Source organism: Delphinapterus leucas, chromosome 5 (assembly GCF_059928025.1).
Source record: "Delphinapterus leucas isolate spDelLeu-1000000601 "Yukka" chromosome 5, BTC_Dleu_Yukka2, whole genome shotgun sequence".
Lineage (NCBI taxonomy): Eukaryota > Metazoa > Chordata > Mammalia > Artiodactyla > Monodontidae > Delphinapterus > Delphinapterus leucas.
The window spans coordinates 75,279,457-75,296,656 of record NC_143133.1 but is presented as its reverse complement, the minus strand read 5'-3'; the positions used below and the strand labels follow the sequence as shown (position 1 = coordinate 75,296,656).

General features: G+C 35.8%; 1 protein-coding gene across 4 annotated transcripts in view; it reads right to left on the bottom strand.

Moving 5' to 3' along the window:
* CEP135 (centrosomal protein 135) overlaps positions 1 to 17,200 on the bottom strand; it is an 86,594-nt gene that overhangs the window by 41,948 nt on the left and 27,446 nt on the right. For all 4 annotated transcript variants that reach the window (XM_089911950.1, XM_022563762.3, XM_089911951.1 and 1 more), the window contains 4 exons: positions 15,738 to 15,961; positions 11,422 to 11,574; positions 10,373 to 10,525; positions 5,666 to 5,743 (listed from right to left, as the gene is read on the bottom strand). In XM_089911950.1, the coding sequence (XP_089768076.1) occupies positions 5,666 to 5,743; positions 10,373 to 10,525; positions 11,422 to 11,574; positions 15,738 to 15,961 (608 nt within the window). The remainder of the gene's footprint in view (positions 1 to 5,665; positions 5,744 to 10,372; positions 10,526 to 11,421; positions 11,575 to 15,737; positions 15,962 to 17,200) is intronic.

Genomic DNA, 17,200 nt, shown 5'->3' with positions numbered 1-17,200 from the left:
AGTAGAGAATCACTGGCCTAAAATGGCCACAGTAGGGAATACCAATGAGCGCAGCCAGTTGACTTAGCCTGAAGAAGCTCAACACGTGGAGGCATGAAGCCGTGAGGTGGGGTCACAAAGAGAACTGAACAAGGAGATTGGCTGAAAGTCTATATACTGGGACACTCATACCCCAGTTATCTCTTTCTAGAAAGTTCTCTTGGAAATCAAATATATTTAAAAAATCAATAGAAGGGCCAAAAGACAAAGTTGAGGCAATCTCCCAGAAAGTTGAACAAAAAGTCAAAGAGAAAATAAAGGAGAAACGATAAGAATATTAGATCTCTTTAGGAAGTCTAAAACCAACAAATAAAGCTCCAGAGAGAGAAAACAGAAGAGTATAGTAAATTGAAGACACAAGATAAAAAGAAAACCCCAAATCCTTTCAGAAATAAAAACATGTCATGTACAGAGGACTCAGAAAAGAATAGCATCAGACATCTCAAAGAAAGCTGAAAGACCAATGGAGAACAGTATTCAAAATTTTTAGTGAAAATAATTTTCCAATCTGGACTGCCATATGCCTAAGCCAAATCATAAATTATAAAAGTTCAATAAAGACATTTTCAGACAAGTAGAGTACCAAAAAAATTTCCTCCCATGTATTCTTTTTCAGGAAACTGCTGGAGAAGATGCTATACCATAATGAAGGAACAAACCAAGAAAAGAAGAAAACATGAGGTTCAACACAGGAGAGGGGGACAGGGAAAGTCTTATGAGGACAGCTATGGAGAGACATAGTCCATAATGAATCAAGACAGAAAGCTCAAGAAGGAGGAAAAAGGGGGAAAAAGGCCAGAACTGGTAAGTTTGAAAACTCAAAAAATATTGAAAGGCATGTGGCAGAGATGGAGTTCTTGATAAAAATTAGCAATGAAAAACAGAAAAGTAACAAAAAACAAAATGAAACAAAACAAAGCAAAAGCAATTATTAACTCCAGGAAAATGGTCTACAAGAAAGAAGGTAAGAGTAGTACTGTCCCACTTGGCTGAGCCATAAACCACGAGAAGTCTTGGTAATATAAACAATAACTACTTAAGTGAGCAAAATATGTAATTAAACTATGTAATGGGGGAAGAAAAGGGGAGTGCTAATCCATCATCTACCATCACGGAGACTCACTAAATAACCTTAAATCAATAAAGACTAAATAGCACGAGCACATTATTTAGAAACAGGGAAGTAAACACCAGGAAAGAGAGTTGTGGATGGTAATTTGTGGGATATGGAGGTGGGAAAGGAAAAAAAAATTTTTTTGCACTAAAAATCTTCCAGAATTCTTGTTCAAACAAGAGTGCATGTGTCGTATAAAGACTAAAAACAGGAACATTTGTGTACCCATCACCTGGCTTAAAAAATATTACCTGAACCTTTGACACTACTGTGAGCAGTCTCCAGTGACATCCCCTAACTCCTGCCCACAGTATCCACTAACCTGAGTCTTCTGTTTCTCATTTCTTGCTTTTCCTTAGCACACCACATTTGTATGAATCTCCAAACAATTTACAGTTTAGGTTAGCATGCTTTTCAACTTTACATAAGCAGAATCACACTGCATGTTTTCTTCAACATCATAGGTGCAAGATTCATGCATGTTGATGTTTGTAGCTATTATTCATTCATTTTTGTTGCTCTGTAACACGCCATTGTATGACTTACCACTGTTTATTTTCCTCACAACAGACATCCAGATTGTTTTCTTTTTTCTGTCAGAGAGTAAACATTTTAGGTTTTGTGAGCCATATGGTCCTTTGCCACTACTCTACTGTAACAAAGACACAGCCATAAACAATGTATTAACAAATAAGCATGGCTGTGTTCCAATAAAAACTTTATTACAAAAACAGACTGGAGACCAGATTTGGTCTAGAGACCATAGTTTATTGACTTTGATCCAGGGTTCATATCTAGAAATGTATTTGCTGGCTAATAGAGTATGCCTTTGCTAACCTAGAACAATGCCAAATTATTCTCCAAAGAGGTACCACCAGTTTGCACTCCCAGAAGCTTCACAAAACTAATAATACTAGCTATAACTTGTTAATTTCTGATGGATGTGAAATGATTTTGCTGTGGTTGTAATTGGTATTTCCCCTCTTATTGAGGTAGAACATCTTTTTATATTTATTAACCATTTATAATTTCTTCTGCCATGAAGTGTCAATTCACATTTTCTGTTGAGTTTTTTTTAGGTTAAATGTATGGTAAGTTGTTCTCTGCATTAGTGGCTTGTCTTTTCAATTTATGGCAATTGGATAAACAAAGATGTTCTTGTCAATGTGGTCCTATTTACCTATGTTTTCTTTAAAGGAATAAACTTATTTGTGTCTTGTTTAGGAGCAAACACTGGCACCTGACACCTGCTAGCTGTGTGATCTTGGGCAAGCTTCCCCTCTGTTTCTTTATCTGTGAAATAAGGATAATATTAGCATTTACTTCTTATGGTTGTTGTGAGAATTAAAATTATATACATGAATATATATAAAATGTTGAGAATAGTACCTGACACACAGTAAATGCTATATAAATGATTGCTATTATTATTATTTTGTCAAGGTAAAAAAGATTTTTCTCTTGTATTTTCTTCTAAAATTTGTAGCTATTTCTTGAACATTCAAGGTTGCAAGTAACCTTGAACTGATTTTTGGGTCTGGTATATTTTAGGTAGGATCCAATTCCTCTTTTATTTTTTATTTAAAAAAATATCTATCTATCTATCTATCTATCTACCTATCCATTCATCCATCCATCCATCCATCCATCCATCCATCCATCTATCTAGACTGCGCTGGGTCTTAGGTGCGGCACACGAGATCTTCGTTGCGGCATGTGGGATCTTTTAGTTGTGGCATGCGGACTCTTAGTTATGGCATGCGTGTGTGATCTAGCTTCCTGACCAGGGATCGAACCTGGGCCCTCTTCATTGGGAGTGCAGAGTCTTTCCCACTGGACCACGGGGGAAGTCCCCAATTACTTTTTTATATACATATATATGAACAATTGTCCCAGACACAATTTTGTGGGTTTGCTCTCTACTGGGTTTTATCACTCTCTTAATCCCTGAGCACTACCACCCTATCTTAATTAATGACTCTAAAGCCTTCATATCTAGTAAGACAAGTTCCACACCACGTTCTTCTTTAAAATTTCTTCGTGATTCTTGGCTCTTTGCTTCCATGTAAATTTTAAAATCTATTGTCAGTGTTCACTCTCACACACATCCACCCACCCACCCATCTTCTTGGGATTTCAGCTGAAACTACATCAACTCTACAGATGAATTTGGTGAGAATTTACATTTTTTTATAAACATAATATCTGTCACCTTTTTAATAAATTGGATATATCTCTCCACTTATTTAGGTCTTCCTTAATGTCTTTCAGTAAGGATGCAAAATGTTTTCTATTAAGATCCTGCAAAATTATACATAGGTATCTTGTATTATTTATTGCTATAAAAATGGTATGGATTTTCTTTTTATCTTGCTTAGGATTTGTCATGCTACTAGAATTCACTGTACATCCTGAATCAGAGGATTCCTGTGTTTTCTATCATACCTAGAAAAGTATCAGTTATTATGTCTTCAAATACAGCCTTCTCCCATATTTTATTATATTCTCCTAGAATTTTGACTAAATAAATGTTGGACCTTCTCACTTTATTCTCTAAGGCTTTAACTTATTTTATATTTTCTATCTCCTAGTCTCTTTCCAATGACTTCTAGTACTTCAGATATATTTTCCAGTTCATTAATTCTTGCTTTCAGATTCTGGGCAGGCTAGAGTGACAGGGACCCTTCTACCTGAAATAACTAAAAATTTGGGCAAAGTATATGGAACAATGGTTTTCAAGACGCTGGCCATTAGGCAATGATGGATAGTGATCCCTGAGAGATGAAACAAGTGAGATGAGCCCTATAATTGTTCCAGTTTATTGCCTGAAGAATTTCCAGGCTGTGGCACAGGGAAAGAAACCAGCTGGACCTGGTGATTCCTGTAAGTTCAGAATACAGGACTGAGAGTCAAGGGAGGCCAAAGCAGGTAGAATTCGCAGGGCGGATACTGGAGGAGAACTGCACAGGGTAAGAGCACCAGAGATCTATAAAGGGTGCCCCTTGAATCTTCAGCTGAGGAGAGCACAGCTCACAGAGAGCTACCCAAGGCCAGGGAAAGAACCATCAAAGAATTAGAGGGAACAGTACTGAGGGCTCATGCAGGGCCAGGAATAGGTTCTTTTCCCATGATTCATTTGAAAACCTCATAATTCATGAGGCAACTGGTAGTGAGCGTACTCAAAAAGATTTGGTTTCAGTAGTAAAACAAAATTAGTCTGAAACTAAATGCCATTCTAGTCCCACCTAATTAAGCTTAAAAGCAAAACCAAAAAGTAACAAGCTACTTCCATCTGACTTAAGTGTATCCCAGAACAAACTTCAAGAGTGTTTCTAGGAATACAAGCTCTCCAGCAACCAAGAAAATAAAATTCACAACGTCTGACATCCAATCTAAAGTTACCAGGCATACAAAGAAGCAGGAAAATACAACCTATGAGGAAGAGGGAAAAAAATCAACTGGCCCAAAGCTGATAGAAACAGATGATAGAATTAGCAGACAAATAAAAACAATGAAGACAGGGAAAAAGAAACTAGTCAAAACAAAACACAGAAAGAAAAAAAGACTATCAGAACACATACCAATTTGTTAAAAGCCCTATCTCTAGTGAGAGCAATAAGGAATGAAAATGATTTTCACTTTTTACTCTAAGTCTGTATTACATGATTTTTTAAACAAGAGCAAAACAACGATAATCATAGCTAACACTTACTGAGTGCTTACGATATGTCAGTAACTACTAAGTTCTTGATATCTATTAACTCATTTAATTTTCACAAAAACTCTAAGAAGTAAGTATTAGCACCATTTCTATCTTACAAATAAAGAAATTAAGCGATGAAAAGTTTAAGAAACTTGCCTACAGGTAACAGGTGACAAAGATGGATTTGAATCTAAGTAGTCAACCTTCAGAGTACATACTCCTAGTCACTGTTATACAGTTTCTCTAACATATTATTTTTTAATTTTAAAAACATAAAAAAAAAGAAAAAGAAAAACAAATACCATATGCTAACACATATATATGGAATCTAAAAAAAAAAATGGTTCTGATGAACCTAGGGTCAGGACCAGAATAAAGACACAGATGTAGAGGATGGGTCTGAGGACATGGGGGCTGGGCGGGGGAAGGGTAAGCAGGGATGAAGTGAGAGAGGGCATGGACATATATACACTACCAAATGTAAAACAGATAGCTAGTGGGAAGCAACTGTATAGCACAGGGAGATCAGCTCAGTGCTTTGTGACCACCTAGAGGGGTGGGATAGGGAGGGTGGGAGGAGACACAAGAGGGAGGGGATATGGGGATGTATGTATACATATAGCTGATTCACTTTGTTATAGAGCAGAAACTAACACAATATTGTAAAGCAATTATACTCCAATAAAGATGTGAATTAAAAAAAAAGAAAGAAAAACAAACAAACAAAAAAACATACAGTACATTAAAACTATAATTAAAATAGTCATTCATACAACAAAATATACCCCAAATTCAGTTTGATAAATTACCTGGTGATTAACACATGTCAAATGTTCAACAGTTTTCTCTAATTCTGATTTTCCCAAAATACTCATTTCATGGAGATGCTGTAAGAGAATTTTATAGATGTTCACTCACATCAGATAATAAAACAAAATTACCAAAGTAAGCAATGCAAGTCTACAGTACTATTTTATCTGTCTTTTTATAACATAGAAATGTTTTAGAAAGAAAATCATTCGAAATTTTACCAAAACAATGCTTTTGGTTGAAAACAAAAACACAAGAGGTTCTCATCTTTTATGCTTTACCTCCATGTATGACTATAACAGAAGACACAGATTGGTATGGGTTCATTTATAAAGATTTACACAGATCAATCCATTAGCACAACTATAAAGGGAGAAACCCAGCAGGTTAAGTAAGCTCAGGAGAATGCCCTCATGAGAGAAGATGAAAGAGAAAAAGAGTGTAAAGGAAGAACAGATGGGATCAGAAAGACACAGGAAGCAGAACACTACAGGGCCATGCAAGTGATCAGTTTCAACAATGAGCTGGTCAACAGTGTAAACACGAGTGTTGTTATTTTTGGTTACATTACCTTATCCAACTTTTGCTGATGCTAAGTCTAGGACAAGTGATATGTTGGTGTTCTGTGAGAATTTTTCGTGCAAATTCTTACTTCCATCCATGTTATTCATTAAAAATAAGTAAAGACATCTGATGTTTGGATTATATATTTCATTGAAAAGATCACTGTGCTGTATGCATTTTTTTGTTTATTAAATCATTCAACCGGTATTGAGTACATACTATATACCCAGCACCAAGTAAGGTATTAGGAATACAGTAAAATGGATAAAGTCTCTGATGTCATAGACATTATAGTCTATTAAAGACAAACCTTAAACAGATATTAAAATAAAATCCATGAATATTCTGCTAGGAAAAGGAACTTTATGGCAACATACTGAAAGGGAGTCTAGGATCTAGGGTTCATTTCCTTTGTGAGGAAATGATGTTTAACTTGGCTATAAAGGATGAACAGGAATTAGCCAGGTGAGGGGACTGGAAGGGGTGAAGGATTTTTTCCTTAGAAAGTTGAGGGCAAGAAAAAGTCCATTAAGCCTGGCGTTGAGAAACTGAGGGGTGAGGAATGGGGGGGATGAGCTTGGGGAAAAGAAGCTAGACCTTGAAGTAGGCAAGGGCCAATCATCGAAGTCCCTGAAAACAGTTAATGGATTTTAAATAGGAAGTGATGTGATCGGATTTATATCTTTGAAAGATGACTGACTTCAGTGTGAAATACAGATTTGAGAGGCCACTAATACACTAGTGCAGTTGAGAGAGAACAATGGCCAGAACAGGATGGTAGCAGGGGAACAGAAACAAGTAGGCTGATTGAAGAGAAACCAGTGTGAGCTGAGGAGCCAGATTCTTTGTGACTTCATTAGCAGGTGATCTTGGACAAATTATTATTACTGCTTTTTTAAAATTAAGGTATAGTTGATCCACAATATTATATGTCTTAGGTGTACAACATAGTGACTCACAATTTTTAAAGATTATACTTCATTTATAGTTTTTATAAAATATTGGCTGTATTCCCTGTGCTGTACAATATATCCTTGTAGCTTATTTATTTTATACATAGGTGTTTGTACCTCTTAATCTCCTACCCCATTTTGCTCCTCTCCCCTTCCCTCTCCCCACTGGTCACCACTAGTTTATTCTCTATATCTGTGAGTCTGATTCTTTTTTGTTATATTCACTAGTTTGTTTTATTTAGATTCTATATATAAGTGATAACAGACAGTATTTGTCTTCCTCTGACTTACCTAAGCATAATACCCTCCAAGTCCACCCATGTTGTTGCAAACGCCAAAATTTAATTCTTTTTTTATGGCTGAGTGGGTACTCCATTGTGTGTGTGTGTGTGTGTATGTGTATATATATATATATATATATATGTATATATATCACATCTTCTTTATCCATTCATTTGTTGACGGACACTTAAGTTGCGTCCATATCTTGGCAACTATAAATAATGCTGCTATGAACATATATCTTTTTGAATTAGTGTTTTCATTTTCTTCAGATATATACCCAGGAGTGAAATTGCTGGATCATACAGTAGTTGCATTTTTAGGTTTCTGAGGAACCTGCGTACTGTTTTCCACAGTGGCTGCACCAATTTACATTTCCACCAACAGTATACAAGGGTTCCCTTTTCTCCACAACCTTGCCAACATTCGCTATTTGTGTTTTTTTTTTTTTGACGACAGCCATTCTGACAGGTATAAGGTGATATCTCGTTGCGGTTTTGAATGTCATTTCTCTGATGATTAGCGATGTTGAGCATCTTTTCACGTGTCTGTTGGTTGGGCAAATTATTTAAACTCACTGTAACTCAGAGACCACATCTGTAAGCATTACCTGACTAAAAAGGCAATTGTGAAGATTTATTGAGATAGCTCTTGTAAAAAGCACTCAAAACAGAGCTTCCCACATGGAAAGGGCTTAATAAATGTTAACTATTATTTAAGAGGTAGCATCAATAGGACTTTGTGATTAAATGAGAGATAGGAGCTTTCAGGGAAAGAGGACTCAGTGCCTGGGTTCAACAACTGGGTAGATAGATAGTGGAACAACAGGAAACTACTAGAGAAGACTTAAAGAATGAGAGGATTAGTTCAGTTTTTATGTAAAAGACCTATTGCAAACTCATAAATCCTGACTCTTGTAATCCAGAAAGATTCTGGTCATATGAATGTCACTTTTTCTGAGTTTTTGGTACAAGTGCATTTTTTTAATCCTGTTTTTACATTCCTTAGTCATTTCAATGATATGGAAAAGGCTAAACCAGTAGCTTGTACTAAAACTTGCCATATTGCACAGTTTTCCATTTGGTAATTTTAACAATTATTTTTATAAAAAAGCACTTTTTGGAAGGCAATATTCCAAAGGATCCCAATTAAAAGTATTTTGTAGGGGTAAAACTTTAACTGAAAATTTATGACATAAAGACTACCCTTATAATACTTAAATGTTTTTATTCTTAATCTTAGTGACTAATTTCTAAGCATTAATTCAATAATATTTATTGGAAGTAAACTATGGACTCTGTAATAGTTAACAGTAATAGTTTAATATTGAGTTCTTATAATGTACTGAGTAGTATTAAGTGCTTTATGTATATTAAAATTTTGGGGGAGATTATAAAATATAAAATACTGTCCCTAGATATTATACCAAAAGCACACGCAATAAAAGAAAAAATAGATAAATTGGACTTCATCAAAATTAAAAACTATCTGTGCTTCAAAGGACAATACTAAGAAAATGAAAAGACAACCCACTGAATGGGGGAAAGTATTTGCAAATCATATATCTGATAAGGGGACTATATTGAGAATATATTGATACAAAGTATTCTTATAATTCAATAATAACGAGACAACCCCACTTAAAAATGGGCAAAGGATCTGAATAGACACTAAAGAAGATATACAAGTGACCAAATAAGCACTGAAAATAAGCACATTCGCTAACAGAGAAATGCAAATGAAAACCACAATGGATACTACTTCACACCCACCAGCATGATGATAATAAAAAACCTAATAACAAGTATTGGTGAGGATGTACAGAAATTAGAACTCTTGTACACTGTTGGTGGGAATATAAATGGTAAAGCCACTTTGGAAAACAGCTTGGCAGTTGCTCAAATGGTTATAGTTATCATATGAATCTAGGTATATGTCCAAGATAAATGAAAACATATCTCCACATAAAAAGTTGTATACAAATGTTCATAGCACCATTATTCATAACAGCCAAAAAGTAGAAACCACCCCAATGATAAAATATTCTCTATCCATAAAATGGAATATTATTCCACAATAAAAAGGAATAAAGTATTGATACATACTACATAATGGATGAACCTTGAAAACATTATGCTAAGCTATGGAAGCCAGACATAAAGAAACACATACTGAATGATTCAATTTATATGAAATGTCCCGAGTAGGTAAATCTAGAGATAGAAAGTAGATTAGTGGTTGTCTAGGCCTGAGGAGGCTAGGGAAAATTAAGAGTGGCTGCTACTGGGTACAGGGTTTCTTTTCGAGGTAATGAAAATCCTCTAAAATTGATTGTGGTGATGGTTGAACAAGGCTGTGAACATACTAAAGCCAAAGCATTGTACACTTTAAATGGGTGAATTATATAGTAAAGTGAATATCTCAATGAAGTTGTTTTGCAAAAAAAGATAATGCCCCTCCACATGAAGGACTTCCTATTGAGATCAGAGGTTGGTTCTTTTCTATAAAGAACCAGATGATAAATATTTAGGCTTTGTGGACCATACAGTTTTTATTGCAGTTACTCAACTCTGCCACTGCAGCACAAAAAAAGCTACACAAAACACATAAACGAATGAGTATTCCAATTAATGAGTATTATCAACAATGAAATCTGAGTTTCATAATTTTCATGTCTCATGAAATATTTTTCTTTTGATATTTTTTCAATGATTTTAAAATGTAAAAACCATTCTTAGCACACGGGCCATACAAAAACACAGCGTTCTGGATTTGGCTCATGTGCCATTGTTTGCCAACCCCTGATCTAGATTCAAAATAGTCATGTCACAGGAAAACATATAAAAAGACCTCCCCTTTTCTCAATAAATTATCTTTTAAAAATAAGTCAATTAAGTCAATACGTACTTTTAACTTTTCTTTTAAAGCTTCTTTTTCTGCCATAATCCTTCTTAAGTCAGATAATGCAAGTTCTTTTTCCTTTTCCATAAGACTAACAGTATTATGGGAGACTGCGGTTTGGGTAGATTCTTGTCTGAGTGCAGATAATTCTTCCTGAGCCTTAATGTATTAAAGATATAAATTAAAAAACATTGGACATGCTCCCAGTTTAAAAAAGGCAACTAAACATATGCTACTTTTGCTCTCTTCCCAAATGCCACCAAAATGAGAGTAAAAGGATTAATGTAATAATAGTAATAATAAAAACAAAGGACAAGGAGATTGAGGGAAGTGCCAGCCACAAAATTTGGGAAACCAAATAGCACATGGACAACTAGTAATAAACTAAGCAGTCCCAAGAAAGCAGAAATCTAAGCTAACAGTGGGAAAAGCCCAGAAGTGGATCAATTTGTACTGCAGAATCCCAAAAAAGCACCAGAAGTGAAAACGGCTTTTTCAGCTTGGCCTCTTAACCCGTATGTCCTTTCTCCCTCTAAAAATAGCAATAGGATTTCATGGGAGATTGGTATGGGAACAAATTTTGGTGATAAACACCATGCTTTGCTCAGACTCACCTTGCCCTCTAACAACTGAGGCTTTATAATTAGCCCAAACTGTATTGAATCTCCCCTCCCTATCCCTAGAGGCTAAGTCCTTAATATCCTATTAGTGAGTGCTACCCACTGTTTCATAGACATACCCCAACATGTCTGAATCCCAAGGATACACTTGGCTCAGAGTCAGGCTGAGACTCATTCAGCAGTTTTAGAAATAGGGAATTATCCCTAACTGACCTGACCCATAGATAAGCTAGAAAAGAGGAAGAATAAGAAAAAGCAATAGAAATCTCTGCTTTGGGAACAGGATGATAGTAGAAACTATTACTTATTAATTCTAACTCTGAAGGAAAATCACTAAGGTCCATGTATTACAGTAATTTAAAGGATATATACTGGTACCATTACAGTTAACTGGTGCTATAGAATCTGTTGGCTTAATTATAATCAATATCTTACTTCATTATATAAGACACTTAGTTTATCTCTTTCTGCTGTCAATAATTTAACATTGGACTGTATATCCTCCATATGTTTTTCAAATCTTTCTAGCATATGCTGAAGTTCATCTCTTTCTCTTGTGATCAGATGAATTTCTGAGTTGTAATCACCCTGAAACATAATTCAAAAACAGAAGCTATCATTTGTTATAATTATCACCATTTGGTTGCCACAAGGATGCTGATGATGAGACTGACTGAGAGATACTAACAGACAAAAAGAACACAACTTCCTTTAATGTAATTAAGGAACACAATTTTTAATCTATAAGGAGAGAAGGACAGAGAGTGCTGGCAGTACTGGGGCAAATTTCCTGGCCTTCAAGTTCCCAGCAAGGGACCCAGTTGCCACTGATACTACTTGATCAGATTCCATGAGATGTTTCAACTGTCATTCTCCCTGAGTTGTTTATACTGGTGGTAACTAAAGTATAATCCCCAGACAAGAAGCATGTAGCATCTGGGAACTTGTTAGGCATGCAAGTTTTGGGGCCCACCCCAGACCTACTCGATCAGAAACTTTGGGGACAGGGCCCAGTAACTGGTTTATCAAGCCCTCCAGGTGATTCTGATTCATACTGATTGTTGGGAATCCCTAGTTTATAACCCTCTCCAGGGGAGGAATTAAGAGGGTATGTGTATAGCTGCTCATCCAGTACAAGTAACTGTACAGCCTAGCACATTCCTCAGTGTCTTCTGTGACTGAATCTAAGATCAATTTCCCTAGCACACCAACCCCCAACTATCCCAGCTTCAAACCTATGTGAGGTCTATTTTTGCAATCAGATAAATATAAATATTTCTTTTTTTAAAGATTTATTTATTTTTGGCTGCATCGGGTCTTAGTTGCAGCTCACGGGCCCTTCATTGCGGCACGCGGGATTCTCTCCAGTTGTGGAGTGTGGGTTTTCTCTTCTGAAGTTGTGGTGTGCAGGCTCCAGGGAGCATGGGCTCTGTAGTTTGCGGCACGCGGGCTCTCTAGTTGAGACGGGCGAGCTCAGTAGTTGTGGCGTGCGCAGGCTTAGTTGCCCTGCAGCATGTGGGATCTTAGTTCCCCGACCAGGGATCGAACCCGCGTGGCCTGCACTGGAAGGCCGATTCTTTACCACTGGACCACCAGGAAAGTTCCAATATAACTATTTCTACCAGATGGTGTACATTAGGGATGTTCACTGAATAAGCAACTACTTCCAACATTTCTAAAACAAGATTTTGCCTATTATTCCAGTACAATTCAAAAAATCCACTATCTTCATAGCTATTGTAGAAAATAAATACAGTAAATGTAGACTTGGGATCTGTGGTATATTAATGTTCAAGTACTAAATGCAGAAGCTCCAGATAGTGATAATCTGATAATTTGGTACACTGGGAAGCATCCTGATCTATGTTATTCAATATCTACTGTGCACATACCATGACCAATGTAGACTTGGTAAATGGTAGATACCTGTGAAGTTCCCTTCACCTGCCACTTGGAAATAAGTTATCCTCTTGGTTAAACAAGCAAAATCAAGGCATAATGGATGAGATTAGCTATATGGACACCTTAAAGGACAAGATGTATTATAGGACAAAAGCAATTAGGGTGAGGACTTAATCAAGGTTTAAATAACAATAAAAGAAAATCTGTAACTTAACAGTATCTAAATAAAAATATCTTACCGAAAGGAGGTGGGCTGCCTATGTTTTAGAAAGGAGAGCTCAATGAATAAGGATTTGACAGTCTATTTTCATTACTGTCTAGGTCTCAGCTTAAACATCACTTTCTCTAAGGAGTCCTTCAGGATTCTCCAACCTAATTCAGATCTCCCTCAATGTACTCTCATAGCATTCTGAATCTTTCCTGTATCTTTCCTCATTAACACTTACTTTACATGAGATTATAAAGTTATTTACATGATTGGGTGTTTAATGTGTCTTTACCACTAAAATGTAAGCTCTATCAGGGACACAGTAGGTATCTGGTCTTACCACATCTTCAGCACCTAGCATGGTACCCAGTAAAATGAATGAATTCTCTACTTTTCCAAATTGATCTTGTATGTAGGCATTTATATTTGTGTTAATAATTCCCTTTTACCACTCCATTGTTCCTAATACACACACACACACACACACACACACACACACACACAGGCACACACACAATGCTAAAGACTGTGAGGATAGGAAATAGGTCTTCTTTATCTCATATTCTGGGTGTCTCATTCATAGTACATTCTCAGTATATGTCTACTGAACTGAACCTAACTTTCTACCTAGACCTGATGTGCTTTGAACCAGCAAATAATAAGGAAATGAAACATTTACTAGGAACTAGGTGTTATGCTGAACCCTTCTACAAATTATCTCATGTAACCTTCACAAGAGGCTGTAGTTACTTTCCTCACTTTGCAAATGAGGAAACGTGAAGTTAGGTAACTTGTCTAAGGTCATAAAGCCAGTGTGCAGAGTTGAAACTTCTATCAGGTTTCCAAATCCAAAGCACTTTCTGCTACACTATACTCAAAACTCACATTTGGAACCCTAGTCAGTACAACATGAAAGAGGACAGTGCCGTCCCTACACAGACAACAGAGAATCAATGGGTGTACTGTTGACAAAAATCATTGATATTAAAAATGTCAATATTTTACTGAGTTGCTGCAATCCCAAGAAACTCTGCCTAACAATTTGCCATAAAGCAGGGGTTGAAAACTCACAGCCTGTACCTAATTCAGCTTTAGAGAAGTCTTTGTTGTCTGCCAACAAGTGTTTCTAAGCACATTTAAAATACCCAATTTTAGGTGGGAATTTACTCTAGTTCCCAGCACTCACAACTGTCTTACACTCCACCCATTTCACTCATGTACATCACCTATTATTCCCTACCATGCCTGAAATTTATTACTGGGACTTTAAAATGCTATCAATGTCCCAACTTTCTAAACTTTAGAAAGTGAATTCTTTATCTATGTCAGGTAACATTAGAATATTTCAAGAAGTAAATAAGTTGAAGGGGGGGAAAGTCTCTCCTAATTTCACCAGTACCTTACCAGTACATCTCAATTTGTCTTTCAATTATGAATTCACACCAAGCAAACAAATCAAATATTTAAAAGCGTTGAGGTACTTATCTACTCAGTTCTATTTAATAAATACTTGATTAAACTCATCAACCATCTTGTAGAAGATTGTCTGACACAATGAAGGTTATCAATTCAGTGATTTTTCCCGATCCCTAGGTATATATGGAGCTTGAAAACAACTTAGTACACATATATTAACTTACACTGCATTTTCCACCAATTCATTGTGCTTGTAACAGATAACACAGCATAGTGTTTAAACTGAACTTTGTAAGTCAAATTCAGCCACTAGCCAATGAGGTTAAAAAACAGTCTAATCAGAAAATGACTCAAAACCATTTGACAATGGACAGAGATCTTCAGGAAAAAGATGACATAGTTGGTTAATAGAGCCAAGTCTGAAATCAAATGTTCTGAGTTTTAATGATTTTACTCCTAACTTCCCCTAATTTTATCTAGTGTGTAGACAACATTAGGGTCACATAAGCCTCCAGGACTCCCATAGCTCCAAATCTTAAAATAAAGAAAAATCTAAAGAACCCAAATGATATTTATAAAATGTTGAAAATAATTAAAACCTGAAATAGAGACACATGCTTTTAATCTCTTATAAGTCATGGTTGACTTTAAGTAATATATATCTTTAGACTATCGAGTTGCAAATGTGATTGTAGTGGACAAATGGGATGATCTGTCCAGCACTCACTGACATTTTGTACCTTCCCCTGTTGCATAGTTATCATGGAAGATGACTGGTCTGTACAATGTGGCCTGGCTTTCTGACTGGTCCAAGGCTGGGAATGGCATGAAGCCATATAAACAAAGCCACTTTGCTTCAAGAGACAAAATGCATCTGATACAGAAAGTAAAGGATAGAAAGAGAGGAAATATCCAATAGCATGAGTTCCTGGTTCCAGTTTCTGGAAGCTCAGATGCCCCTGCACTCCTCCCATATATATAATGAGCTATTCAATCTTTCCTTAATTTCCAGGAGTCAGTATGCTTTGCTTTGTTCTTAAGTAGTTTTCCTAATTAATACAGTGTTCCTAAAGTACAGGTCATGGAAGAAAACAAAAATCAAAATTAAGAAAGACTTCTTAAAAGCAAGCAGAATAACGTTACATTTAATACAATAATAAACCATAAAAGTTTGCTCATAAAGATACTTTCTTGCCTATCAATTACCCTCATAAAGAGATATTACCTTTTCTAGTGTCTTAAATACTGGAATTTTTTCACATGTAGAATGACTTCGAGAGCAAGATCTTCGCTGTATTAAATGCTGGAGTCTTTCTAGCTCTTTCTTATAAAAATCTCGTTCATCTTCTATACCTTTCAGAAACGTATCTAAACGAGAAGGTGACTTGTCTCGTCGTTTTATTCCATGTTCTAGCCTCATCCTCTCAACTTCCAAAGTAAGTTCTCTTTCTGCAAATTAAAGTATAAAATATTAAAACAATGTTGCATATAAAATGTATAATCAGCCAAATAAATTGTATCAATAACTTTTACAATGTAAGTTACTAAAAATCATTAGCTATTTCGTATATCACCTATAACTGCCAGATATCAAAGAGGTAAATGCTGAAAGGAAAAGAGAAAAAAAACAAAAGCAAAAATTAAAAGTTTAAATAAAATCCAATAAGTCAAAGTCCTCTGCTTTTGTCATATACAAGGATAGGTACTATTTAGTACTACACAGTGAAGCAGTAAATCACCACATGGTACATTCTGATGACCTGAAAATGCACTAAAAGAAAATTTACCTGTAAACAATTGATCATAACGTGGGCAATTTTAACATTAAGCTTGAATTTAATATAGTATATATACAAAGAGGTCAAAACAACTAGTCTTTCTTTAAATAAACACAATTATTAACTTTTACCATAGAAATCACCTTTTCAGGAGTCATAAGTAGCCTAATACTGGCAATTTCATATAGTTCAATTTAACTGATATTCTTTACAACTCTAAAGCATTAAATGATTTTCAAGACATATTCTGATTCACTTCCCATCTTTTCTTTTACTGAGTATTTACTATATGCCCAGCATGAGCTAAGGATACAAGTATGAAAAACATAGCCAAGGTCAAATAATTATTCTAGTTGTAGTAGGACAAGAGCTACAAAAGAACAGCATGCAATGCAATCTGGAGGATGAATAGGGGAATTCATTCTGAGGAGTGACCAGAGAGGTAAGAAAGTATGAGAGTGGAAGGAACAGGCAAATGTGTTAAATGCTAAGTCAAATAAACTGATGAATGGAAAAGTGTCCACTGCATTTAGCATAATGGAGGTGAGTGGTGACCTTAACAAGAGTTGTTTTATTGGTGACGTGAGGACAGAGCCAACTGGAGTGGACTGAGGTGATAAAGGGTAGTTGGTGATCAAGCAGAAAAGTACAGATGACTTTTTAAGGTGTTAAAGCTATGATGAGAAGGAAAGAGTGGCTGGATAGGAATGGGTACAATTTTTGCTTTTAGAATGGGAGAAGGGTAAGTATGTTTGAATACTAATGGGAAAAAACAGTACAAAGGCTAAAGTTAGGAAAGGAGATAATTAATATGAAAGCGCTTTAAAATGAGAGAGAATGGGATCTAGAGAACAGATGGAGGCAGTGGCCTTTCATAAGAGGTACAAGTAACAGGAGGGAAGATAAAGAT